The 26,969-nt window shown below is 53.9% G+C and overlaps 1 protein-coding gene across 1 annotated transcript in view; it reads left to right on the forward strand.

Moving 5' to 3' along the window:
- The window catches only part of SMIM35 (small integral membrane protein 35), a 56,337-nt gene extending 36,923 nt beyond the window's left edge, over nt 1-19,414 (forward strand). Inside the window, exons 2-4 of the mRNA XM_075604223.1 lie at nt 16,879-16,989; nt 17,746-17,779; nt 19,239-19,414. Of these exons, the coding sequence (XP_075460338.1) occupies nt 16,881-16,989; nt 17,746-17,779; nt 19,239-19,356 (261 nt within the window). The 5' untranslated portion in view covers nt 16,879-16,880 and the 3' untranslated portion in view covers nt 19,357-19,414. The remainder of the gene's footprint in view (nt 1-16,878; nt 16,990-17,745; nt 17,780-19,238) is intronic.
- The last annotated feature ends 7,555 nt before the right edge of the window (nt 19,415-26,969 follow it).

A 26,969-nucleotide genomic window follows, 5' to 3' on the forward strand; every position in this document is an offset into this window, starting at 1 on the left:
GGTGGGATCACCTGTTGAAGGGGGTAGCGTCCTGCGAGACGCAGTATTAGTGTCTCCTCTAGGGAGGGACACCTGTTGATTGTTATGCATGAGTACGGTTGCACTAGTAAAGGCATTGGTTGTTTTCCATACTGTGTGTTGAGTGATATATATGTTGTCCTGTGAGGAACCACTCCCCCTCTGGTGGGAGCCATCGCAGGTGGAGGCGCTGCACCGAGTACGAGGTTACTCATATTATACGTGCCCCAGGTTCCCCGTGGCGGAAGGTCAGCCCTCCTGTGAGCCTAACAGGTAAAACACCACACCTGGTAACATTAGGTTCTCCGCACCTACACTCTATCTGCGATTGGGTGAGGGAATACCCGTTACATATATATAATGTGTGTACTTGTGTGTGGGTATATCTATATATATATATATATATATATCTCTCCAGGCGTATATGAGTGACTGCACATGTCAGATAAATAACAGCCAAATGAACAGTGATATGCTGCACACCATTAGTCAAAAAACAAAACAGTATTACTGGTGCTGCTGGCTCAAAAAGTGCCTTTTCACTTGAAAAAGATCTACTAGGGTCGAAACGGTCGTTGGGTATGGCGCAATAAATGTGATACTTTTGCAAATCCGTGGAGCGCTGGATCCTTCCGTTTCACAGATAAATAACAGCAGCAAACCGAACATGAATAATCCTGATGAAGGTTCCTTTAACAGACCTGGAATTTTGTGCAAATACACCGGTTCGAACATTGACCTGTGTCTGTGTGTGTGTGTGTGTGTGTGTGTGTGTGTGTGTGTCTCCAAGTTCCGTGTGGGTGTGTGTGTGTCTCTCTCCAAGTTCCGTGTGGGTGTGTGTGTGTCTCTTCTCTCCAAGTCCTGTGTGTGTGTCTCTTCTGTCCAAGTCCTGTGTGTGTGTGTGTGTGTGTGTGTGTCGCTCCCTTCTCTCCAAATCCTGTGTGTGTATTGCTCCTCTTTCCAAGTCCTGTGTGTGTGTCTCTCTTCTCTCCAAGTCCTGTGTGTGTGTGTCTCTTCTCTCCAAGTCTTGTGTGTGTGTGTCTCTTCTCTCCAAGTCCTGTGTGTGTGTGTCTCTTCTCTCCAAGTCCTGTGTGTGTGTGTCTCTTCTCTCCAAGTCCTGTGTGTGTGTGTCTCTTCTCTCCAAGTCCTGTGTGTGGACTCCCCTCTCTCCAAATCCTGTGTGTGTGTGTGTGTGTGTGTGTGTGTGTGTGTTGCTCCTCTCTCCAAGTCCAGTGTGTGTGTTTGTCTCCACTCCCAAGTCCTGTGTGTCTCTCCAAGTCCCGTGTGTGTGTCTCCTCTCTCCAAGTCCTGTGTGTGTGTGTCTCCTCTCTCCAAGTCCTGTGTGTCTCTCCAAGTCCCGTGTGTGTGTCTCCTCTCTCCAAGTCCTGTGTGTGTGTCGCTCCTCTCTCTCCAAGTCCTGTGTGTGTGTGTCGCTCCTCTCTCCAAGTCCTGTGTGTCTCTCTCTCCAAATCCTGTGTGTGCGTCTCTCCTCTCTCCTAGTCCTGTGTGTGTGTCTCTTCTCTCCAAGTTCTGTGTGTGTGTGTCTCTCCAAGTCCTGTTTGTGTGTGTGTGTCTCCTCTCTGCAAGTCCTGTGTGTGTCTCCTCTTTCCAAGTCCCGTGTGTGTGTCTCTCCTTTTTCCAAGTCCTGTGTGTCTCTCTCCAAATCCTGTGTGTGCGTCTCTCCTCTCTTCTAGTCCTGTGTGTGTGTATGTCTTTTTTTCTCCAAGTCCTGTGTCTGTGTGGCTCCTCTCTCTCCAAATCCTGTGTGTGTGTGTCTCTTCTCTCCAAGTCCCGTGTGTGTGTGTCGCACCTCTCTGCAAGTCCTGTGTGTGTATCTCTTCTCTCCAAGTTCCGTGTGTGTGTGTGTCTCCTCTCTCTCCAAATCCTGTGTGTGTCGCTCACTCTGCAAGTCCTGTGTGTGTGTCTCCTCTCTCCAAATCCTGTGTGTGTGTGTGTGTCGCTCCTCTCTCCAAGTCCCGTCTGTTTGTGTGTCTCCTCTCTCCAAGTCCCGTGTGTGTGTCTCCTCTCTCCAAGTCCCGTCTGTTTGTGTCTCCTCTCTCCAAGTCCCGTGTGTGTGTCTCTTCTCTCCAAGTCCCGTGTGTGTGTCTCTTCTCTTCTCTCCAAGTCCCGTGTGTGTGTGTGTGTTACTCCTCTCTCCAAATCCTGCGTGTGTGTGTCTCTTCTCTCCAAGTCCTGTGTGTGTGTGTGTGTGTGTGTGTGTGTGTGTGTGTGTTACTCCTCTCTCCAAATCCTGCGTGTGTGTGTCTCTTCTCTCCAAGTCCGGTGTGTGTCGCTCCTCTCCTTATATAAATATAACATACCCAACAGCATCACAATAACAATACATCCTTTTTATTTATTTAAGAACTGAAAAAATGTAATTATCCATTTATAAATCTCATCATTTCCAAGCGACGCCGACTGCTTTCTGCTAGTGATATAAACCCAGGACTGGTTCTGACCCAGGACTGGTCCTGTCAGACAGGAAATCATTTGAAATACATTATAATGTGCTGCCACCTGCAGGCCAGATTCAGTACCTGCCTGTGAAATATATTGTAAAGCTTGTATATGCTACAGCAGGGGTGCGCAAACTGGGGGGCAGAGATTTTCTAGGGGGGGGGAGGGTCGTGGCGGTTACAGAGGTCCCGCGCTCTCTCCCAAGGCATTTAAAGTGACGTCAGAATGCCAGAGCCAAGGTAAGGAGGAGTGGAGAGGCGGCAGGGGGCGCAGGGGGAAAACACTGTGCACCCCTAGTGTGTATATGTGTGTATATATATGTGTGCAGGGCCGCCAAAAGAAATCATGGGGCCCAGGACAAATGAAAGGAGCAGCCCCCCCCCCCCCAACCCATAGCGCACCCACCACGGAAATTTTTTTAGCGCGCATCTTTTACTTAACTGTCTTCTTATTGTAATACGGGAAAAAACATTACAATGCAATCTGTTTATTTTAATATTTTCAACAAAAGACCCAGTGCTACATCCAATGTGACAAAAGGCTCGGGGGGTTTCAGTATGGGCCAGGGGGGGAGGGTTGGGTGTGTGGGTGACTGCCTGGCTATGTGGGTGACTGCATGAGTGTGTGGGTGACTGCATGGGTGTGTGGGTGGGTAACTGCCTGGGTGGGTGACTGTCTTTTACTGCCTGGGTGGGCGGGTGACTGCCTGGGCGGGTGACTGCCAGGGTTGACTGACTTGACTGCCTGGGCGGGTGACTGCCAGGGTTGACTGACTGGGTGGGTGGATGGGTGACTGACCTTGATGGTGCTGCTTCCTTCCCTTGCTTCCCCCTCCTCTAGCATTTAGTTTCCCCCGGCCCCTGGTTGGCATGAGGGGAGCTGGATTGGTGGGCACACCACGGCGCTTCCCCTCCGTCCCGCATTGGGAGCGGGTCCACGTGGCTGCTGCTGCTCGGGGCGGAAGAACAAGATCGGACACCCTGCGCATGCGCGCCGAGACATCTGCGCATGCGCACGGGGATCGCCGGCATTTTTTTTTGTTTTAAAACATTGGCACTGTCGTGCAGGGGGCCCGGGCCCCCTGACTCACGGGGCCCGGGACGCCAACCCCGGCAGACCCCCCTTTTGTAGATCTGATTGTATGTTTAGGATCACTGTCTTGCTGCATGACCCGCTTTCACTTCAGCTCACGGATGGATGGCCTGACTTTCTCCTCTAGAATCTTCAGATACAATGCAGAATTCATGGCTGTGTCAATGATGGCAAAGCCGTCCAGGTCCTAAGGTAGCAAATCAGCCCCAAACCATCACACTCCCACCACCATGCTTGACGGTTGGGATGAGGTTCTTCTGTTTGAACGTAGTTTTGGTTTTCGCCAAATGTCATGATAATATCCTGAGATATTGGGTGTTTTAATCCACCTGGTGCTTCAAAGGTTAATGGTGCAACAATTTGGGTTTAAAAATACAATGTATTGGGTTTATGACGGTCCAGACTTGTCATGGGTCTGTGCTGTGCTGCAAAGAGAACTTAATTGGAGCTGGATTTTAAAAGTACAAAAATATTGCCGCCGTAAGTATGGCGGAAGTCAGCCTGGCCGCGGGGGCTGGGAGATCCTCTATTGGTTTACCCAGCACGTATGTCAGAGGGTCCAGGGGCACCTCCAGGCCCAGGGTTTCATCCAGCAGCCCTTGAACTCTGGTCCAGAACCGCTGAATCTCAGGACATGTCCACCATATGTGGGGCATGTCACCCTTTTGTCCACATCCTCTCCAGCACAGGTCTGTTGCGCCGGGGAAGATCTGGCTCAGTCTACTCGGGGTCAGGTACCATTGAAATAGTATTTTGTATATATTTTCTTTTGTAACCGAGCAAATTGAGGTTTTAGGGGCTGCGTCCCAGATGTCCTCCCAGTCCTCGAGGTCTAGCGGTATGCCGAGATCTGTGCACCATCTTTGCATATAAGCATGAGTGGGTGTGGGAAGGGAAGTCTCCAATATGCTATAGATTGCTGTGATTAGTCCTTTCCGGTATTCTCTCACTCGACAGAGGGACTCAAATTTGGTCAGGGGGGGGAATTTTGAGGTCGGGGATAGAGCTCCAAGGAAATGCCTTATTTGTAGAAATGTGAATATGGGGAGGTGGGGGGCTGATAGTTTGATTTTCAACTAAAAGCGCCCTCAAGAAGGACTGTGGTCAACAGAATAAATGTAGTAATGAATATGGAAAAGCTGACAGCCATGTTAAAACAGAAAATGCCACAATTCTATAAAACCTGGGAGCCCTGGACTGGCTCCGGAATCCTACCCCCCGGCTAAGTCCCAACGCCAAAGAGCCTACACGCTAGGGAGGCGAAAGGAGAGAGAGAGGGGTTAACCTGCCCCCCCCCTCCCCCCCTTCTTCCCCCTCTCCTGTCGTTCCCATCTATCACCCCCCCCCCCTCAGTCTCCCCTCCCTGCTTTCCGTACCAAAAAATCAACAAAAGACTTTTATTGAGACAATACGCCCACCTCACAATCTAAGAGCCATTATCCCAGGACTGTTATGTATCACATTGATTGTACCCTCTGTATGTAATTTCTGTATGCATCTCCAATAAAGGAAAAAAAAGTACAAAAATATTATGGCTTGTTACCCCCTTGGCCAGGCCTAGTGTTAGGACTGATGGAATTTAGAGATAAGGGCATATGTTTTACCAGAACTGGAGGTAAATTACGGTTCTCCTGACACAAACATAAACAGGTCACTGTTTGAGGGTTTCAAAGCATTCCTGGGAGGGTGTTCGGAGTGCTAGGGGGGTGTAACTATCCCCTACCATCCCAAAGATATGGAATATGGAATCATGGACTTGACAGCGATGCTGAAGTATATTCGATATTTGCATTCATGACAGGCGGACGAACACAATAAGACCAGATATGGGAGGTCTACCAGGTACTAAGGGACAGATACTCCTGAATTTGAGCTACAAATGGATAAGAGGATCATACTTAGTTTTGTTGAGCGCCTGAATGTATTGACGTGACTCACGTGTGTGTAAGTATTAGAGGAGGACAGTTATGAGCGCGGTTATATACCGAGGCAACATTCAAATGGCGTTTTCTAAAAGGTTTTTTTTTTTTCTAAGTCAGAAAACTGCCAATCTCACAGCTGACTTACGCTGGGGGCGGGCTTATGCTGTTTTAATGGGAAAGAATACTATACAAGACAGGTTTTATGAAAAATCAGATTTCAACAGAGGTGTGTTTTGGACCAAATACGTGATTTCTCATAATTACTACGCCAGTGACCTCTCTGGGAGGAAACTTATAACATATGGTAATGTACTGTATAGGGATTTCTGTTTTATGTTTTATCCTGATATTTTAAGAAACTGTCCTGCATTTATTGTAATTTCTTGAAATCCTTTTTTCTGTAATCTAAAACATTTAATAAGTGATGCTTTGGGCTCTGAATTAACTGTGGCACGCTCTGGAGAGAGTATTTACGTTTCCGGACACATTTTGCTACAACAGATTTTTTGTGTTAAGTGCGTAGTTTTTCTATCATAAAAAGCGACCTGAGACCCTAGCAGATTTATTAATTTTACATCTTTTATTTGTATTTCTCGGGTGGTGGCAGCGTATAGATATGATTGCAATTGAGTAAGGGGTTAATATTAACTCATTGGAGGTACCTTTACAGAGGAGAAAGGTGAGTTGGCTAGAGTAGCCGTGTGAATTAACCCTGATTGTGTATCTAAGTCACGTGCCCACTTGTGTGCTGTCCGTGACAGGTGGCATATAGGGACACAGTTAGGGAAGATATTACTCATTTGAGGGACCTTTTGCGGAGGTGGAAAGTGGGCCAGCTTGCAAGCTGAGTATTAACCCTTGTCCCATATGCAGGTAACGTGCTCACAGGTGTACCGTACCGGATACCAAACAGAATGTTTGTCATTGAGGCCAAAAAATTCTACCTTTGACTCGTCTGTCCAGAAAACATTGTTCCAGAAGTCTTGTGGATTATCTATGCGCTCTTTGGCAAACTTCAGATGGGCAGCAATAATCTTTTTAAAGAGCAATTTTTTTCCTCCTGGCTATCCTTCCATGAACACCATTCTTGTTCAGTCTTTTTCTCGTAGCGGAGTCATGAACACTCATATTAGCCAAGGCGAGAGTGGCCTGCAGATCCTTGGATGTTACTCTGGGGTTCTTTGTGACTTCCTGGGTGATTTGCCAGTTAGTTTTTGGAGAGATTTTGGTAGGATGACCACTCCTGGGTAGAATGAGTGAGGTCTTGAACTTTCTCCATCTGTCTGACAGTGGATTGGTGGAGCCCCAAATCCTTAGAAATGGTTTTGTAACCCTTTCCAGACTGATGAGAATAAATAACTGCTTTTCTGAGGTCCTCAGATTTCTTTTGATTGTGGCATGACGTGTTTCCACACACCTGTATGGTGAAGACCAAACTCACAAAGTCTCTGAACATTATATTGGGTGGGGCCTCCCAAACTCACACCTGAAGATCTACCTAATTATTTACACACCTGATTCTCATTATCCCCTTTAATTTAGCTGATAAAACCAGGGTTTCACTTACTTTTGCACATACCCTGACTCTTAATTACTCATTGTTTTTGTCTAATTCGTACATCACTTTGTTTCAAAAGACATGGAATTGGTTAATATAAAGACTATTAGGTATTTTAGAAAAGATTTGTTTTTGATTGAAGAAGGTTATCAGGGAAAACGATGGAATTTCTGTAAATATCAATGGGTATTAAACTTTTTCTCACTGCAGTTTGTGTGTGTGCGCGCGCGTGCCCGCGTGCGTGTGCAGATGTATACAGTTCCTTCTCTGTATATATGGGCAGTGCCCTGTCTGAATATATAGGAGCTGTGCAGTGTGTGTTTATATATACATACATTGCCCTCTCTGTATATATGGAATGTGGCTTCCTGTGTATGTGGGTAGTACCTTGTCTGTGTGTGTGTGTGTATATATATATATATATATATATATATATATATATATATATATATATATATATATAGTGCAGAATAAATGAGTTCTTCAGTATTCGGTGATACCTTTTTTATTGGACTAACAATTTATGTCATAGGACAAGCTTTCGAGAGTTCTCCTCTCTTCTTCAGGTCAAGCAATACTGATATACAAAGGAATCTATGGCTAAAACAGTGTGGAGAGAGGGGAGAAAAAAAAAAAACAACAGATATTTACTGTAGGTAAGGTAGGGTGTTAAGTGTTTGAAGCCAGGGGACAGTGTCAAAGAAAGGTGGGGAGGGGGAGGGATACTGGGGGGGGAGAGAAAGTGTGGATAAGAATAGAGGCAAGCAGGATAATTACAAGCAATTTTGATAGGGTGTGAGAAAACCCATGTCCGCATTAAGTCCTTTGGTTTTGGTGTCAAAGAGTCTTATCATTCTGAGTTCAAATGTTTTCCGTTCTTGGGTGCTTTTAAACATTCCATTGAGGATTTTGATTTTTAGATCATTTATGGAATGATCTGGTTGTGAGAAGTGATGTCCCACAGGTGAGCAGTATCTTCCTTCTTCGTGATGGAGTATAGAGTGTCTGTGCATATTCATTCTTCCTTGTAGTTTTTGGCTGGTTTCCCCAATGTAGCAACCTTGGTCACATTTGTTGCACTGAATCATATACACTAAATTCCTGGATGTGCAGCTGTATGATCCTTTAACATTGAATGTTCTATGGTTGTGACTGGCTGTGGGATCCTGGCAAATATGTTTGCAGAGTTTGCAGCGTTTGTTGCTGCACGGTTTTAAGCCAGTATCCATGTTTTTAAAATCGTTGTGAAGTTTTCTGCTGACTAATTTCTGTTTGAGGTTTGGTGGTTGCCGGAATGCAAGAATGGGAGGTTTGGGAAAGATTTCTTTTAATGTCGCATCCTCTGTCAGCATGGGTTGCAGATCTTTGATTATTTTTCGTATACCCTCTAGGGTAGGGTTGTATGTGGTCACTAGTGGTATGCGTGTGTTAAGTTCTTTCTGTCTGTATTGTAGCAGGTGTTCTCGTGGGGCTTTTATTGCAGATGTAATAGTTTTGGCAATGGTCTTTGGTTTGTATCCCTTCTGTCTGAACGATTCGGTCAGGGTTGTGAGATGCCTGAGAAGCTTCATACAAGATACCACAGATTTTCTCAATAATCTTAACAACATCAACCAACTACCATCCAACACACTGCTAGTTACCATGGATGTAGAATCCCTTTACAGCAACATCCCCCACAAGGATGGTATTGAAGCATGCCTGCATTTCCTTACAACATTTCCAATGGATCAGAAATACAGCGCTGATGTAATTACCAAACTGATAGAATACATCCTCACACACAACTACTTCAGCTTCAACAAGGAAATGTACCTACAACTAATGGGGACTGCAATGGGTACCAAGATGGCACCGCAATATGCCAATCTTTTCATGGCAAATCTTGAACAAAGATTCCTAACTACATGCCTCCACAAACCCTACAAATACTACAGATACATTGATGACCTGTTTATAATATGGACAGAGGGTGAAGAAAACCTTAAACAATTCCATGAGTCCCTGAACTCATTCCATCCATCAATTAAACTCAAAATGGATTATTCGGCAAACCTAGTGAACTTTCTAGATACTACGGTAACACTGAAAGATGGCAAACTGCACACATCTGTATACAAGAAACCTACTGACAGATGCAGTTACCTCCACAACTCCAGCTTCCATCCCACTCATACAAAACAAGGTATCATACACAGCCAGGCTATAAGATACCACCGCATATGCTCTGACACTGAAGACAGAAACAGGCATCTCACAACCCTGACCGAATCGTTCAGACAGAAGGGATACAAACCAAAGACCATTGCCAAAACTATTACATCTGCAATAAAAGCCCCACGAGAACACCTGCTACAATACAGACAGAAAGAACCTACCACACGCATACCACTAGTGACCACATACAACCCTACCCTAGAGGGTATACGAAAAATAATCAAAGATCTGCAACCCATGCTGACAGAGGATGCGACATTAAAAGAAATCTTTCCCAAACCTCCCATTCTTGCATTCCGGCAACCACCAAACCTCAAACAGAAATTAGTCAGCAGAAAACTTCACAACGATTTTAAAAACATGGATACTGGCTCAAAACCGTGCAGCAACAAACGCTGCAAACTCTGCAAACATATTTGCCAGGATCCCACAGCCAGTCACAACCATAGAACATTCAATGTTAAAGGATCATACAGCTGCACATCCAGGAATTTAGTGTATATGATTCAGTGCAACAAATATGACCAAGGTTGCTACATTGGGGAAACCAGCCAAAAACTACAAGGAAGAATGAATATGCACAGACACTCTATACTCCATCACGAAGAAGGAAGATACTGCTCACCTGTGGGACATCACTTCTCACAACCAGATCATTCCATAAATGATCTAAAAATCAAAATCCTCAATGGAATGTTTAAAAGCACCCAAGAACGGAAAACATTTGAACTCAGAATGATAAGACTCTTTGACACCAAAACCAAAGGACTTAATGCGGACATGGGTTTTCTCACACCCTATCAAAATTGCTTGTAATTATCCTGCTTGCCTCTATTCTTATCCACACTTTCTCTCCCCCCCCAGTATCCCTCCCCCTCCCCACCTTTCTTTGACACTGTCCCCTGGCTTCAAACACTTAACACCCTACCTTATCTACAGTAAATATCTGTTGTTTTTTTCCCCCCTCTCTCCACACTGTTTTAGCCATAGATTCCTTTGTATATCAGTATTGCTTGACCTGAAGAAGAGAGGAGAACTCTCGAAAGCTTGTCCTATGACATAAATTGTTAGTCTAATAAAAAAGGTATCACCGAATACTGAAGAACTAATTTATTCTGCACTATCGCAACTGGACTAACACGGCTATTTTCTGCTTTATATATATATATATATATATATATATATATATATATATATATATATATATATATATATATATATATATATATATATATATATATATATATATATATATATAATGTGTGTAACGGATTTTCTGGCCTAGCCTGACCCACCCAATCTCACATTGGCCCCTGTGGTCTAACCAGTCCCCATTACATGGTTGTGTCTGGTGGTGCACCTGTTGGCAACAGGACTCCTGAGTCTCCCGCATGATGTTGTGTGGGGATTTGCTAACCCAGACAGGCAGCTGAGGTAGTGTGTGTGAGTCCTACCTATATCCAGTGCAGCGCCTCCACCTCATCAGGATCCCTTCGTCTGCGTGGGGATGATTCTGATGAGGAACTCCTCCGTGGTGCCATCATATGTAGAGTAAGTGCAGACTCACACATGAAGATGTCTTGAATCAAGGTTGCTTTATTGTGGCTTACGGTGCGGGCCAACTGCCCCTTACAGTGAGTTTCTCTTAGCCACACATCTTGCTGTGTTATCCTTTCAAAGGTACACCCTCCCAATAGAGTGGGATCCCCTCTCCCCTCAGGGAGATCACACCTGTGCCAGGTCCCTGGACACAGTATGGTTTTGTCAGCTAGATGTTACTTAACATAACATAGGGCCACTAGTTAAAGCACTAGTGTGCCACCGATTCCCAAGTCTCAATGCAGACTTGCTCCTTACTCCAACACACTAACTTTGAGCAGTGCTGTGCCTTATATCCCTCAGGGGGCAGGCACATCTCTGATGTCACTAACGGTGGACTCAGAGTATGTAGCCACTCCCATCCATACATAGGGCACCTCACCAGGGTGTGAGGGCAAACCTCCATGATTACTGCTGGCATCCCTGTAACTTACCAGGCTTACTGCCAGCAGGAGAGGAAACTGCATACCATTTTACAGCATGGCTACATTCTCCCCCTGGTGAATCCCAACCTTTGTTATACCTTCTCCGGGAAACACTGTAAAATGCAACATAATTAGTACAACATTATTGAGTTCACAGTATTTGCATCACACAAAGCACTCTCTGACCAGCAGGGCACTAACTCGCGCAACATCTATTCTGTTTTCTCCTAATAGTAGTGACGGGGGTCGGGTTTCTTAACCTCCCGACCACCCATATCCTCATGAGTTGCGCAATGCTTTCCTCCGCCTTGCGCCCCGTGATCGCGCCCCCTTTGTTGACCATATAATGCTCAATGGTTTCCCGCAACCACCTGTCCCTGTTATCCTCGATCTCCTGCATGAGGGGTTCAGGGACATAGGGATACTCCAGCCCATGGGAGTTCTTGCACTTCGTTATGATGGCCCTCTCTGCTCTACTGGCCCGGATCAACCTTGTGTTGCCCGCTTTCCCTGGTAGCACCCATGATAGGGGTTCATCGGGTTCCACCGGATCCGTCAATTTACTGGGACCCATGGGTTCTATTATATCGTGACGGATCTGGTACCACCGTTCCTGTAAGGCCTTCACCTGTTCTTCTTCAGTAGACTCCCCACTAGCCCACCAGTAATCTACCACACCCTCTCTTTCCAACAGGAACCTAGTACGGTCCAGCCAGGCCTCGTAACCCTCAAATAAGGCGGCCCACCACCGGGTCTCCCTGACCTCCTCCTTTGCGGACTCTATGGAATCCCCTTCCGGTTCCCCCCAGGAGGACACCCCTGATGTCCCGGTAGACCGGGAATTAGGCCACCCCACCCTCTTGGGCCTAGTTGCAAGGGTCACGCTCACTATGCTAGGGCAGTCGCTAGATACAGACACTCCCCGAGAGTACCCTCCACCCACCGACCCGTCATCGGAAGTGAAACATTCCAGTCTCTCCCCAGTCCGTTCTTCGGAGGTGCCCTGGGACCCTCCAGACATTCCCAAACTTGAGGACTACCCATGGGAACACGTGACCGGGACTGGGGCTTTACCTAGGGCCTGGGGTTGGGCATAAGGGCGGACGGTTGGTATCCGCGGGGTTCCGACCTGCTCTCTATCGCTACATTGTCCGGAGTTGCCACAAGGGCTCTCCGTTGGTCGGGTCTCACCGCTCTCGACTTTCCTCAAGGTCTGCCAGCTCTTCTTTGGTCCGGGCGATCGGGAAACGCTGCCCGATCGGTGAGGCGCGGTCATCTCTCCGGTTACTCTGCCACGGCCACCGGAAGTGACGCCCTTGATTGCGCCGGATGCTCCGCCATCTTGGGTTGGGCCCCCAAGCGGGACCTCTTCCTCCACCACGACATCCGGAAGTTCAGCTTGTTTCTGCCGCACCGCCTGGGCCTGGCATCGCCCTTCCTCCGCCGATGCCACCTTCGGAGCCTGGTAGGAACAAGGACTGCTCTTACCACTCCGTGGAATCGGTGTGGATCTGCCCTCGCCACTGGAACCGCCGGCCCCCGGAACCGGGGGACTCCGCCTCTCCATTTTCCGCTGCACCGGTGACACTCGGCTCTTCTCACAGACGACACCAGTAAGTGGCACCTTTCTCCCGTTACCGCCACAGGAGTTCGTTGGCTGCCGGGTCACCTCTGCCGACGACACCACGGGTTCCTCATCGGAGGAATCCAATCCCGACTTTGTTAGAAACACTCCACTGGGTGACCGCCGCTTAGGCTCTCGCCCGGCACTACGGCCGATAGTGTCTTTTTCCTCGGGCTCGGTTTTGACAACCGGCCCCGATCCCCATTCTCCGGGATCCGCAGCTTCCCTCCAGAGCGCGCCGGGGAGCTCCGCCGATAGCATGGCCGCGTCTCCCGCTACCTCGACGGCCTGGACTGGCACAAAAGTGGGCATGGGCCACATGTATTGGAGGCCACATTGCGGGCAGCGGGCAGCGTGCAGCTGTACCCACGGCGCCACCGGGTAGTCTGCACTGTAGGCAGAGACATGCCACCGTCTCAGTGCCTGCCACTCGAATCACTAAGAAGCCTCCTGGTGCCGAGTAAGGTTGAGTGGACACCATAGATCCTTCTTCCTGCTTACAGGCCATAGTCACTGTGGGAGGCACTCGCAGCAGTGGTCTGATCTGCGTACCGGCTCCTCGTGACTGACGAGCAGGCGTTGAGTTGCCAACCCCTCCCTTTGCTAGCTCCACCCTCATCTGGCAAAGCTGGAAACCACCCCCACTGGTGGAGATTAGGGGAGGGTCCCACAATTTTATAGGATGTCCCGGAATTAGTGCTGAACTTTTCACAGTCCTGGGGGGTGCGGCTTCTGGTTTCGCGCCACCACTCCCGGAGCACCACTCCTTATTTGGTGCCATCCCCGGCCAAATTCTATCTTTGTCTTTTCCTCCACATGTGGCATTAATTACAGGAACTACTTTCTGTAAGGGTGCGGACGGTTCACCAACTCCTCGCTCAGCTGAAACCGTTCCCACTGGGCATAGTTGGAAACCACTCCCACTGGTGGAGATTAGGGGGAGGTCCCATAAGTTGATCGGGTGACCCAGTACTGGGGCTGAGTTATTCATTGTCCATGAGGGTGCGGCTGCAGCTTTCACCCAATACCCCCATCAGGGTGGGGTTTTCCTGTTGGTGCCACTCCTGGCCAACTCTCTGCAAGTCCCGCATTTGCAGAATTTTCTGCAACTAGTCCACGCGGTCCCCCAGGGAAGCGGGAGCCACCATTTTGGTTTGCACTGTCAGTCTCTTTGACGGTTGAGGTAGCTTTTGACTGTTTGTATGCCGACTGACAAGCAAATTCCTCATGTTCTCCACACATTACTGTAATGTCCTCCTCAATGTCCTCAGGGGTAGTACCCCTAGGTCCCAGACAGGACAGAAACGGCACGGCCACAGCTTTCGCCCCCACTCCTTTCAGGCCCCTAGGTCGTCCCTGCGAGCTGACAATACTCCATCAGCCCCCTGACTACCCCTAGGCTCCGTCCCAACACAGCACAAAGTGGCAGCATACACTCTCCCTGTTTCCAAGTGTGCCTAGCAAAAGCCTGTCCTGTTGACAGGTCTACATCTCTCAGCAGCGCCTCCAAATGTAACGGATTTTCTGGCCTAGCCTGACCCATCCAATCTCACATTGGCCCCTGTGGTCTAACCAGTCCCCATTACATGGTTGTGTCTGGTGGTGCACCTGTTGGCAACAGGACTCCTGAGTCTCCCGCATGATGTTGTGTGGGGATTTGCCAACCCAGACAGGCAGCTGAGGTAGTGTGTGCGAGTCCTACCTATATCCTGTGCAGCGCCTCCACCTCATCAGGATCCCTGCGTCTGCGTGGGGATGATTCTGATGAGGAACTCCTCCGTGGTGCCATCATATGTAGAGTAAGTGCAGACTCACACATGAAGATGTCTTGAATCAAGGTTGCTTTATTGTGGCTTACGGTGCGGGCCAACTGCCCCTTACAGTGAGTTTCTCTTAGCCACACATCTTGCTGTGTTATCCTTTCAAAGGTACGCCCTCCCAATGGAGTGGGATCCCCTCTCCCCTCAGGGAGATCACACCTGTGCCAGGTCCCTGGACACAGTATGGTTTTGTCAGCTAGATGTTACTTAACATAACATAGGGCCACTAGTTAAAGCACTAGTGTGCCACCGATTCCCAAGTCTCAACGCAGACTTGCTCCTTACTCCAACACACTCCAACACACTCACTTTGAGCAGTGCTGTGCCTTATATCCCTCAGGGGGCAGGCACATCTCTGATGTCACTAACGGTGGACTCAGAGTATGTAGCCACTCCCATCCATACATAGGGCACCTCACCAGGGTGTGAGGGCAAACCTCCATGATTACTGCTGGCATCCCTGTAACTTACCAGGCTTACTGCCAGCAGGAGAGGAAACTGCAGACCATTTTACAGCATGGCTACATATATATATTGGGTAGTACCTTGTCTGTGTATATATATGGGGTAGTACCCTGTCAGTGAATATGGGCAGTGCCCTCTCTGTATATATGGGTAGTGCCCTGTTTGTATATATGGGCAGTACCCTGTCTGTGTATATGGGCAGTACCCTGTCTGTGTACATGGTCAGTACCCTGTCTGTGTATATGGGCAGTACCCTGTCTGTGTATATGGGTAGTACCCTGTCTGTGTATATGGTAAGTAACCTGTCTGTGTATATGGGCAGTACCCTGTCTGTGTATATGGGTAGTACCCTGTCTGTATATATGGGGCAGTACCCTGTCTGTGTATATGGGTAGTACCCTGTCTGTGTATATGGGCAGTACCCTGTCTGTGTATATGGGCAGTACCCTGTCTGTGTATATGGGCAGTACCCTGTCTGTATATATGGGCAGTACCCTGTCTGTGTATATGGGTAGTACCCCTGTCTGTGTATATGGGTAGCGCCCTCTCTGTGTATATGGGTAGTGCCCTCTCTGTGTATATGGGCAGTGCCCTCTCTGTGTATATGGGTAGTGCCCTCTCTGTGTATATGGGTAGCACCCTGTCTGTATATATGGGGCAGTACCCTGTCTGTGTATATGGGTAGTACCCTGTCTGTGTATATGGGTAGCGCCCTCTCTGTGTATATGGGTAGTACCCTGTCTGTATATATGGGGCAGTACCCTGTCTGTGTATATGGGCAGTACCCTGTCTGTGTATATGGGCAGTACCCTGTCTGTGTATATGGGTAGTACCCTGTCTGTGTATATGGGCAGTACCCTGTCTGTATATATGGGGCAGTACCCTGTCTGTGTATATGGGCAGTACCCTGTCTGTGTACATGGGCAGTACCCCGTCTGTGTATATGGGCAGTACACTGTCTGTGTATATGGGCAGTACCCTGTCTGTGTATATGGGCAGTACCCTGTCTGTGTATATGGGTAGTGCCCTGTCTGTGTATATGGGTAGTACCCTGTCTGTGTATATGGGTAGTACCCTGTCTGTGTATATGGGTAGTACTCTGTCTGTGTATATGGTCAGTACCCTGTCTGTGTATATGGTCAGTACCCTGTCTGTGTATATGGGTAGCACCCTGTCTGTATATATGGGGCAGTACCCTGTCTGTGTAGGCAGTACCCTGTCTGTGTACATGGGCAGTACCCCGTCTGTGTATATGGGCAGTACACTGTCTGTGTATATGGGCAGTACCCTGTCTGTGTATATGGGCAGTACCCTGTCTGTGTATATGGGTAGTGCCCTGTCTGTGTATATGGGTGGGTAGTACCCTGTCTGTGTATATGGGTAGTACCCTGTCTGTGTATATGGGTAGTACTCTGTCTGTGTATATGTGCAGTACCCTGTCTGTGTATATGGGTAGTACCCTGTCTGTATATATGGGGCAGTACCCTGTCTGTGTATATGGGTAGTACCCTGTCTGTGTACATGGGCAGTACCCTGTCTGTGTATATGGGCAGTACCCTGTCTGTGTATATGGGAAGTACCCTGTCTGTGTATATGGGCAGTACTCTGTCTGTACTGTATATATGGGCAGAGCCCTCTCTATTTGCCCGCTGAGTCCCTGTCCCCTCTCCTCTCACAGTTATGGTGGACGCTCTTGGCATTGTGCTGGGCAGCAGTCTGACAGTGATGCTCGGAGTCACTGGTCTCTACGTCCTGATCCGCTGGTACCAGAGCGGACACTGCTGCTACGGTAAGCACCCCGGGGTGTGTGGCAGTGGGATGGGTGAGTGTGGCAGTGGATAGGGTGAGTGTGGCAGTGGGATGGGGTGCGTGGCACTGGGATGGGGTGCGTGGCAGTGGGATGGGGTGCGTGTGGCAGTGGGATGGGGTGTGTGTGGCAGTGGGATGGGTGAGTGTGGCAGTGGATAGGGTGAGTGTGGCAGTGGGATGGGGTGCGTGGCACTGGGATGGGGTGCGTGTGGCAGTGGGATGGGGTGCGTGTGGCAGTGGGATGGGGTGCGTGTGGCAGTGGGATGGGGTGCGTGTGGCAGTGGGATGGGGTGCGTGTGGCAGTGGGATGGGGTGCGTGTGGCAGTTGTTGTGGTGCGTGTGGCAGTGGGATGGGGTGTGTGGCAGTGGGATGGGGTGCGTGTGGCAGTGGGGTGGGGCGAGTGTGGCAGTGGGATGGGGCGAGTGTGGCAGTGGGATGGGGCGAGTGTGGCAGTGGGATGGGGCGAGTGTGGCAGTGGGATGGGGCGAGTGTGGCAGTGGGATGGGGCGAGTGTGGCAGTGGGATGGGGCGAGTGTGGCAGTGGGATGGGGCGAGTGTGGCACACTGATGATGCCCTGGGGGCCAGAACTGCAAATACATCCCACATGTGGGTTCCTTTTAGTAGATAAATGACATTGGGTTTACTCCCAATGATGGAAATCCTCGCCGGCGCCTCCGGCAGTGAAGGGGTAACTCCGGCTTGTCACTAATTCCTTCTCTGTCTTTCATTTTTAGAGACAAGTTTTGTTTTCAATCTGTACAACATCCGGTGAGTGGGGGGTGGGGGGTGGGGGGAGGTTTATATTTCTATATCACGTCTATCTTTCTCCTCTCTCCCCCCTCCTCTCTCCACCCTCCTCTGTCCCCCCATCCTCTCTCCCCCTCTCCCCCATCCTCTCTCCCCCTCTCCCCCCATCCTCTCCCCCACTCCTCACTCCCCCCTATCTCCCCCCTTTCTCCTCTCTCCCCCCTTCTCTCTCCCCCCCACCCCCTTCTCCTCTCTCCCCCCCACCCCCTTCTCTCTCCCCCCCACCCCCTTCTCCTCTCCCCCCCACCCCCCTTCTCTTCCCCCCCTCCTCTGCCTCTACCTCCCTCCTCTCCCTCTTCCTCCCTCCTCACCCTCTACCTCCCCCCCCTCTCCCTCCCCACTCCTCCTCATCCCCCACCTCCTCCTCATCCCCCACCTCCTCCTCATCCCCCACCACCTCCTCGTCCCCCACCACCTCCTCGTCCCCCACCTCCTCCTCGTCCCCCACCACCTCCTCGTCCCCCACCTCCTCTCCCCCCCACCTCCTCGTCCCCCACCTCCTCCTCGTCCCCCACCTCCTCCTCGTCCCCCACCTCCTCCTCGCCCTCCACCTCCTCCTCACCCTCCTCCTCGCCCCCCACCTCCTCCTCGTCCCCCACCTCCTCCTCGTTCCCCCACCTCCTCCTCGCCCCCCCCTCACTCTCTTTCCCCCACCTCCTCCTCGTTCCCCACCACCTCCTCGTCCCCCACCTCCTCCCCGTCCCCCACCTCCTCCTCGTCCCCCACCTCCTCTCCCCCCCACCTCCTCTCCCCCCCACCTCCTCGTCCCCCTCCTCCTCCTCGTCCCCCACCTCCTCCTCGTCCCCCACCTCCTCCTCGTCCCCCACCTCCTCCTCGCCCCCCACCTCCTCCTCGCCCCCCACCTCCTCCTCATCCCCCACCTCCTCCTCGCCCCCCACCTCCTCCTCGCCCCCACCTCCTCCTTGCCCTCCACCTCCTCCTCGCCCCCCACCTCCTCCTCATCCCCCACCTCCTCCTCATCCCCCACCTCCTCCTCGCCCCCCACCTCCTCCTCGCCCCCACCTCCTCCTCGCCCCCTACCTCCTCCTCGCCCCCTACCTCCTCCTCGCCCTCCACCTCCTCCTCGCCCCCCACCTCCTCCTCGTCCCCCACCTCCTCCTCATTCCCCCACCTCCTCCTCGTCCCCCACCTCCTCCTCGTTCCCCCACCTCCTCCTCGTCCCCCACCTCCTCCTCGTTCCCCCACCTCCTCCTCGCCCCCCCCTCACTCTCTTTCCCCCACCTCCTCCTCGTCCCCCCCTCACTCTCTTTCCCCCACCCCCTCCTCGTTCCCCTACCTCCTCCTCGTTCCCCCCTCACTCTCTTTCCCCCACCCCCTCCTCGTTCCCCTACCTCCTCCTCGTTCCCCCACCTCCTCCTCGCCCCCCCCCCCTCACTCTCTTTCCCTCTCTCGCCTGCAGGCATATGAAGTCCCTAGATACGGAACTGGCTCCCCCCTTCACAGTGAGCGGCTCCATGCGGGGCCCGGGGTCTCTGTCTGGGTACCGTTACTCCCAGTTCCACGACAGTGGGGTGTGATATGATGGGGGGAGAGAGAGGAGACCATGGGAGCCAAAGCACCCAGTATCCTGGTCAATAGGGCACTTGTGAAAATACGGGGGGGAGGGGAGAAGGTGTGAGTATGGGGGAAGGGAGAGGGTGGGAGTATGTGGGAGGTGAGAGGGTGGGAGTATGTGAGAGGGCGGGAGTATGTGGGAGGTGAGAGGGTGGGAGTATGTGGGAGGTGAGAGGGTGGGAGTATGTGGGAGGTGAGAGGGTGGGAGTATGTGGGAGGTGAGAGGGTGGGAGTATGTGGGAGGTGAGAGGGTGGGAGTATGTGGGAGGTGAGAGGCCGGGAGTACGGGGGAGGAGAGAGGGCGGGAGTACAGGGGAGGGGAGAGGGTGGGAGTATGGGGGAGGGGAGAGGGTGGGAGTACGTGGGAGGGGAGGAGGTGGGAGTACTGGGGAGGGGAGAGGGTGGGAGTACGGGGGAGGGGAGAAGGTGGGAGTACGGGGGAGGGGACAAGGTGGGAGTACGGGGGAGGGGACAAGGTGGGAGTACGGCGGAGGTAAGAAGGTGGGAGTACGGGGAGGGGAGAAGGTGGGAGTACGGGGGAGGGGAGAGGGTGGGAGAACGGGGGAGGGGAGAAGGTGGGAGTACGTGGGAGGGGAGAGGGTGGGAGTACGGGGGAGAGGGTGGGAGTACGGGGGAGGGGAGAGGGTGGGAGTACGGGGGAGGAGAGAGGGTGGGAGTACGTGGGAGGGGAGGAGGTGGGAGTACTGGGGAGGGGAGAGGGTGGGAGTACGGGGGAGGGGAGAAGGTGGGAGTACGGGGGAGGGGACAAGGTGGGAGTACGGGGGAGGGGACAAGGTGGGAGTACGGCGGAGGTAAGAAGGTGGGAGTACGGGGAGGGGAGAAGGTGGGAGTACGGGGGAGGGGAGAGGGTGGGAGAACGGGGGAGGGGAGAAGGTGGGAGTACGTGGGAGGGGAGAGGGTGGGAGTACGGGGGAGAGGGTGGGAGTACGGGGGAGGGGAGAAGGTGGGAGTACGGGGGAGGGGAGAAGGTGGGAGTACGGGGAAAGGGAGAGGGTGGGAGTATGTGGGAGGTGAGATTGTGGGAGTATGTGGGAGGTGAGAGGGCGGGTGTACGGGGGAGGGGAGAGGGTGGGAGTATGGGGGAGGGGAGAGGGTGGGAGTACGGGGGAGGGGAGAGGGTGGGAGTACGGGGGAGGGGAGAGGGTGGGAGTACCGGGGAGGGGAGAGGGTGGGAGTACATGGGAGAGGATAAGGTGGGAGTACTGGGGAGGGGAGAGGGTGGGAGTACGGGGGAGGGGAGAAGGTGGGAGTACGGGGGAGGGGAGAAGGTGGGAGTACGGGGGAGGGGAGAAGGTGGGAGTACGGGGGAGGAGAGAAGGTGGGAGTACGGGAGGGGAGAAGGTGGGAGTACGGGGGAGGGGAGAAGGTGGGAGTACTGGGGAGGGGAGAGGGTGGGAGTACGGGGGAGAGGGTGGGAGTACGGGGGAGGGGAGAGGGTGGGAGTACGGGGGAGGGGAGAAGGTGGGAGTACTGGGGAGGGGAGAAGGTGGGAGTACGGGGGAGGGGAGAAGGTGGGAGTATGGGGGAGGGGAGAAGGTGGGAGTACAGGGGAGGGGAGAAGGTGTGAGTACGGTGGAGGGGAGGGGGTGGGAGGTGGGAGTACGTGGGAGGGTGGGAGTACATGGGAGGGGAGAAGGCGGGAGTACGGGGGGGGGAGAAGGTGGGAGTACGGGGAAAGGGAGAGGGTGGGAGTATGTGGGAGGTGAGAGGGTGGGAGTATGTGGGAGGTGAGAGGGCGGGTGTACGGGGGAGCGGAGAGGGTGGGAGTACGGGGGAGAGGGTGGGAGTACGGGGGAGGGGAGAGGGTGGGAGTACGGGGGAGGGGAGAAGGTGGGAGTACTGGGGAGGGGAGAAGGTGGGAGTACGGGGGAGGGGAGAAGTTGGGAGTACGGGGGAGGGGAGAAGGTGGGAGTACGGGGGAGGGGAGAAGGTGGGAGTACGGGGGAGGGGAGAGGGTGGGAGTACGGGGGAGGGGAGAGGGTGGGAGTACGGGGGAGGGGAGAGGGTGGAAGTACGGGGGAGGGGAGAGGGTGGAAGTATGGGGAGGGGAGAGGGTGGGAGTACGGGGGAGGGCAGAGGGTGGGAATACGGGGGAGGGCAGAGGGTGGGAATACGGGGGAGGGGAGAGGGTGGGAGTACGGGGGAGGGGAGAGGGTGGGAGGTGAGAGTACGGGGGAGGGGAGAAGGTGGGAGTACGTGGGAGGGGAGAGGGTGGGAGTACGGGGGAGGGGAGAAGGTGGGATAAGGGAGAGGGGAGAAGGTGGGAGTATGGGGGAGGGGAGAAGGTGGGAGTACGGGGGAGGGGAGAAGGTGGGAGTACGGGGGAGGGGAGAAGGTGTGAGTACAGTGGAGGGGAGGGGGTGGGAGGTGGGAGTACGTGGGAGGGTGGGAGTACATGGGAGGGAAGAAGGCGGGAGTACGGGGGAGGGGAGAAGGTGGGAGTACGGGGAAAGGGAGAGGGTGGGAGTATGTGGGAGGTGAGAGGGTGGGAGTATGTGGGAGGTGAGAGGGTGGGTGTACGGGGGAGCGGAGAGGGTGGGAGTACGGGGGAGAGGGTGGGAGTACGGGGGAGGGGAGAGGGTGGGAGTACGGGGGAGGGGAGAAGGTGGGAGTACTGGGGAGGGGAGAAGGTGGGAGTACGGGGGAGGGGAGAAGTTGGGAGTACGGGGGAGGGGAGAAGGTGGGAGTACGGGGGAGGGGAGAAGGTGGGAGTACGGGGGAGGGGAGAGGGTGGGAGTACGGGGGAGGGGAGAGGGTGGGAGTACGGGGGAGGGGAGAGGGTGGAAGTACGGGGGAGGGGAGAGGGTGGAAGTACGGGGGAGGGGAGAGGGTGGAAGTATGGGGGAGGGGAGAGGGTGGGAGTACGGGGGAGGGGAGAGGGTGGGAGTACGGGGGAGGGGAGAGGGTGGGAATACGGGGGAGGGCAGAGGGTGGGAATACGGGGGAGGGGAGAGGGTGGGAGTACGGGGGAGGGGAGAGGGTGGGAGGTGAGAGTAAGGGGGAGGGGAGAGGGTGGGATAAGGGAGAGGGGAGAAGGTGGGAGTACGGGGGAGGGGAGAAGGTGGGAGTATGGGGGAGGGGAGAGGGTGGGAGTACGTGGGAGAGGGGAGTTTGGGTGTACGGGGGAGGGGAGAGGGTGGGAGTACGGGGGAGGGAGGAGGGTGGGAGTACGTAGGAGGGGAGAGGGTGGTAGTACGTAGGAGGGGAGAAGGTGGGAGTACGGGGGAGGGGAGAAGGTGGGAGTACGGGGGAGGGGAGAAGGTGGGAGTACGGGGGAGGGGAGAAGGTGGGAGTACGGGAGTGGAGAAGGTGGGAGTACGGGGGAGGGGAGAAGGTGGGAGTACTGGGGAGGGGAGAGGGTGGGAGTACGGGGGAGAGGGTGGGAGTACGGGGGAGGGGAGAGGGTGGGAGTACGGGGGAGGGGAGAAGGTGGGAGTACTGGGGAGGGGAGAAGGTGGGAGTACGGGGGAGGGGAGAAGGTGGGAGTATGGGGGAGGGGAGAAGGTGGGAGTACGGGGGAGGGGAGAAGGTGTGAGTACGGTGGAGGGGAGGGGGTGGGAGGTGGGAGTACGTGGGAGGGTGGGAGTACATGGGAGGGGAGAAGGCGGGAGTACGGGGGGGGGGAGAAGGTGGGAGTACGGGGAGAGGGAGAGGGTGGGAGTATGTGGGAGGTGAGAGGGTGGGAGTATGTGGGAGGTGAGAGGGCGGGTGTACGGGGGAGCGGAGAGGGTGGGAGTACGGGGGAGAGGGTGGGAGTACGGGGGAGGGGAGAGGGTGGGAGTACGGGGGAGGGGAGAAGGTGGGAGTACTGGGGAGGGGAGAAGGTGGGAGTACGGGGAGGGGAGAAGTTGGGAGTACGGGGGAGGGGAGAAGGTGGGAGTACGGGGGAGGGGAGAAGGTGGAGTACGGGGGAGGGGAGAAGGTGGGAGTACGGGGGAGGGGAGAGGGTGGGAGTACGGGGGAGGGGAGAGGGTGGGAGTACGGGGGAGGGGAGAGGGTGGAAGTACGGGGGAGGGGAGAGGGTGGAAGTATGGGGGAGGGGAGAGGGTGGAGTACGGGGGAGTGCAGAGGGTGGGAATACGGGGGAGGGCAGAGGGTGGGAATACGGGGGAGGGGAGAGGGTGGGAGTACGGGGGAGGGGAGAGGGTGGGAGGTGAGAGTACGGGGGAGGGGAGAAGGTGGGAGTACGTGGGAGGGGAGAGGGTGGGAGTACAGGGGAGGGGAGAAGGTGGGATAAGGGAGAGGGGAGAAGGTGGGAGTATGGGGGAGGGGAGAAGGTGGGAGTACGGGGGAGGGGAGAGGGTGGGAGTACATGGGAGAGGGGAGGTTGGGTGTACTGGGGAGGGGAGAGGGTGGGAGTACGGGGGAGGGGAGAGGGTGGGAGTACGTAGGAGGGGAGAGGGTGGGAGTACGCAGGAGGGGAGAGGGTGGGAGTACGTAGGAGGGGAGAGCGTGGGAGTACGTAGGAGGGGAGAGGGTGGGAGTACGGGGGAGGGGAGAGGGTGGGAGTATGTGGGAGGGGTGTGGGTGGGAGTACGGGGGAGGGGAGAGGGTGGGAGTACGGGGGAGGGGAGAGGGTGGAAGTACGGGGGAGGGGAAAGGGTGGAAGTACGGGGGAGGGGAGAGGGTGGGAGTACGGGGTAGGGGAGAGGGTGGGAGTACGGGGGAGGGGAGAGGGTGGGAGTACGTGGGAGGGGAGAGGGTGGGAGGTGGGAGTACGGGGGAGGGGAGAAGGTGGGAGTACGGATGAGGGGAGAGGGTGGGAGTACGTGGGTGAGGGGAGGGTGGGAGTACGTGGGAGGTGAGAGGGTGGGAGTACGGGGGAGGGGAGAGGGTGGGAGTACGGGGGAGGGGAGAGGGTGGGAGTATGGGGGAGGGGAGAAGGTGGGAGTACGGAGGAGGGGAGAAGGTGGGAGTACTGGTGAGGGGAGAAGGTGGGAGTACGGGGGAGGGGAGAAGGTGGGAGTACAGAGGAGGGGAGAAGGTGGGAGTACGGGGGAGGGGAGAGGGTGGGAGTACGGGGGAGGGGAGAGGGTGGGAGTACGGGGGAGGGGAGAAGGTGGGAGTACGGGGGAGGGGAGAGGGTGGGAGTATGTGGGAGGGGAGAGGGTGGGAGGTGGGAGTACGTGGGAGGGTGGGAGTACGTGGGAGGGGAGAAGGTGGGAGTACGGGGGAGGGGAGAGGGTGGAAGTACGGGGGAGGGGAAAGGGTGGAAGTACGGGGGAGGGGAGAGGGTGGGAGTACGGGGGAGGGGAGAGGGTGGGAGTACGGGGGAGGGGAGAGGGTGGGAGGTGAGAGTACGGGGGAGGGGAGAAGGTGGAGTACGTTGGAGGGGAGAGGGTGGGAGTACGGGGGAGGGGAGAAGGTGGGATAAGGGAGAGGGGAGAAGGTGGGAGTACGGGGGAGGGGAGAAGGTGGGAGTATGGGGGAGGGGAGAGGGTGGGAGTACGTGGGAGAGGGGAGTTTGGGTGTACGGGGGAGGGGAGAGGGTGGGAGTACGGGGGAGGGAGGAGGGTGGGAGTACGTAGGAGGGGAGAGGGTGGTAGTACGTAGGAGGGGAGAAGGTGGGAGTACGGGGGAGGGGAGAAGGTGGGATACGGGAGAGGGGAGAAGGTGGGAGTACGGGGGAGGGGAGAAGGTGGGAGTACGGGTGAGGGGAGAGGGTGGGAGTACGTGGGTGAGGGGAGGGTGGGAGTACACTGGCGACACACTTTATTCGAGCTCGGCTAGTCCCACGAATTCGGGTATACCCGGGTGTATTGAGGTTTGTGACTGTTTTCTGCCCGAGTGCATTGAGTTATTTTCCGGCAGGGATTGAAGCATTTTATTCCCGCTGGCTGCAATACTGCACAGTACATATATATATACTGCATTACAATTCATGAATTTATGCCATCTGGTAGACACGCGAAGCATTGCAGCCTATTAAATCCTAATCATTATCATTTAACAGATCAGCCAGGCATGAACCCAGGCTGGGAAGGCAAATGCAACGGGGCTTGTCAGAGGTGAGGAGCGGCGCATTCCAGGTATCTGCCAGGTACATACCGGGTATTTGCTCGAATAAAGTGTGTCGGTGCAGTACGTGGGAGGTGAGAGGGTGGGAGTACGGGGGAGGGGAGAGGGTGGGAGTACGGGGGAGGGGAGAGGGTGGGAGTACGTAGGAGGGAAGAGGGTGGGAGTACGTAGGAGGGGAGAGGGTGGGAGTACGTAGGAGGGGAGAGGGTGGGAGTGCGTAGGAGGGGAGAGGGTGGGAGTACGTAGGAGGGGAGAGGGTGGGAGTACCGGGAGGGGAGAAGGTGGGAGTACGGGGGAGGGAGAATGTGGGAGGGGAGAAGGTGGGAGTACGGGGGAGGGGAGAGGGTGGGAGTATGGGGGAGGGGAGAGGGTGGGAGTACGGGGGAGGGGAGAGGGTGGGAGTACGGGGGAGGGGAGAGGGTGGGAGTATGGGGAGGGGAGAGCGTGGGAGTACGGAGAGAGGGACAGGGGGGTTACGGGAGAGGGGGGTTACGGGGGAGGGGTCTACGGTGGAGCTTTCTCCCCATTGTTCTGTTAATTCCATTTCAATACATTGCTGTTCTGTAACAGAAAACAGCTAGAAATACCGAACCGTCATCTCATCACAAGGTATATATGTATATATATATATATATATATATATATATATATATATATATATACACACCCAGGACTGTCTGAGTCTGTCCCTGATACTCTTCAGTCAGGAGGTCACCCTTGCAGAGAGAGGCTGTGTCTTGTTGAGCTCCCACTAGGAGCGATATCTACGCCTGGGACTGTGATGGTGAATATCATCTTTGACCGCGAATCTATCCCAGTGGCTGACATTGAGTACTGGCTGAAGCGCCAGTGTGACATCCTCAAAGGACCAAGGAAGCTGTACAATGGTGAATACTGGAATGGAGGATATCAGTTTGAGGTGAAACTGGTGTGTGCAGACAACACTGTGACACACTTACCAAACTTCCTATACATTGGAAATGAAAGAGGAAGGTGTTTCTACCGTGGGCAGCTCAAATGTTGCTTTAAGTGCGGATCAAGATCACACTTCATCAGGGTGTAACGAGATCAGATGCAGCCTATGCAAAGATTTGGGGCATCACCGAAATGAATGTAAGAACAACATTTTGTGCAACTTATGCTCAAGAAGTGGGCATTCATACAATGTGTGTCTCCATGCCCAACACAATCAAGCACAGGAGTATGTTCTGCAGCACCCTACAACAGAGGTGGATAGAGACCTGCACTCCGAGGCAAAGATGCCAGCTGCAGAGAGGAGGGACTCCATGGGTTTGCGCCTGATTGAGGAGGTTTTAAAGGAACTTCGCAGTCAAATCACAGTAGAAAGAGAGGACACAAGAAGTAATCCCCTCTCTTCTCAGACCACACTGAACAAAGACTCCCAAGAGGGAACAGTAACCCAGGAGGGAACGGGAGATGGAACTGCCTCTTGAAAATAAAATAGAACAAAGCCAGAAGGCACTCCCTGCTCCAGAACATCTAGAAGCAGAGGCTGATGGTGAGGAAGCAGGAGGAT

Source organism: Ascaphus truei, chromosome 6 (genome assembly GCF_040206685.1).
Source record: "Ascaphus truei isolate aAscTru1 chromosome 6, aAscTru1.hap1, whole genome shotgun sequence".
In the NCBI taxonomy this organism is placed as follows: domain Eukaryota; kingdom Metazoa; phylum Chordata; class Amphibia; order Anura; family Ascaphidae; genus Ascaphus; species Ascaphus truei.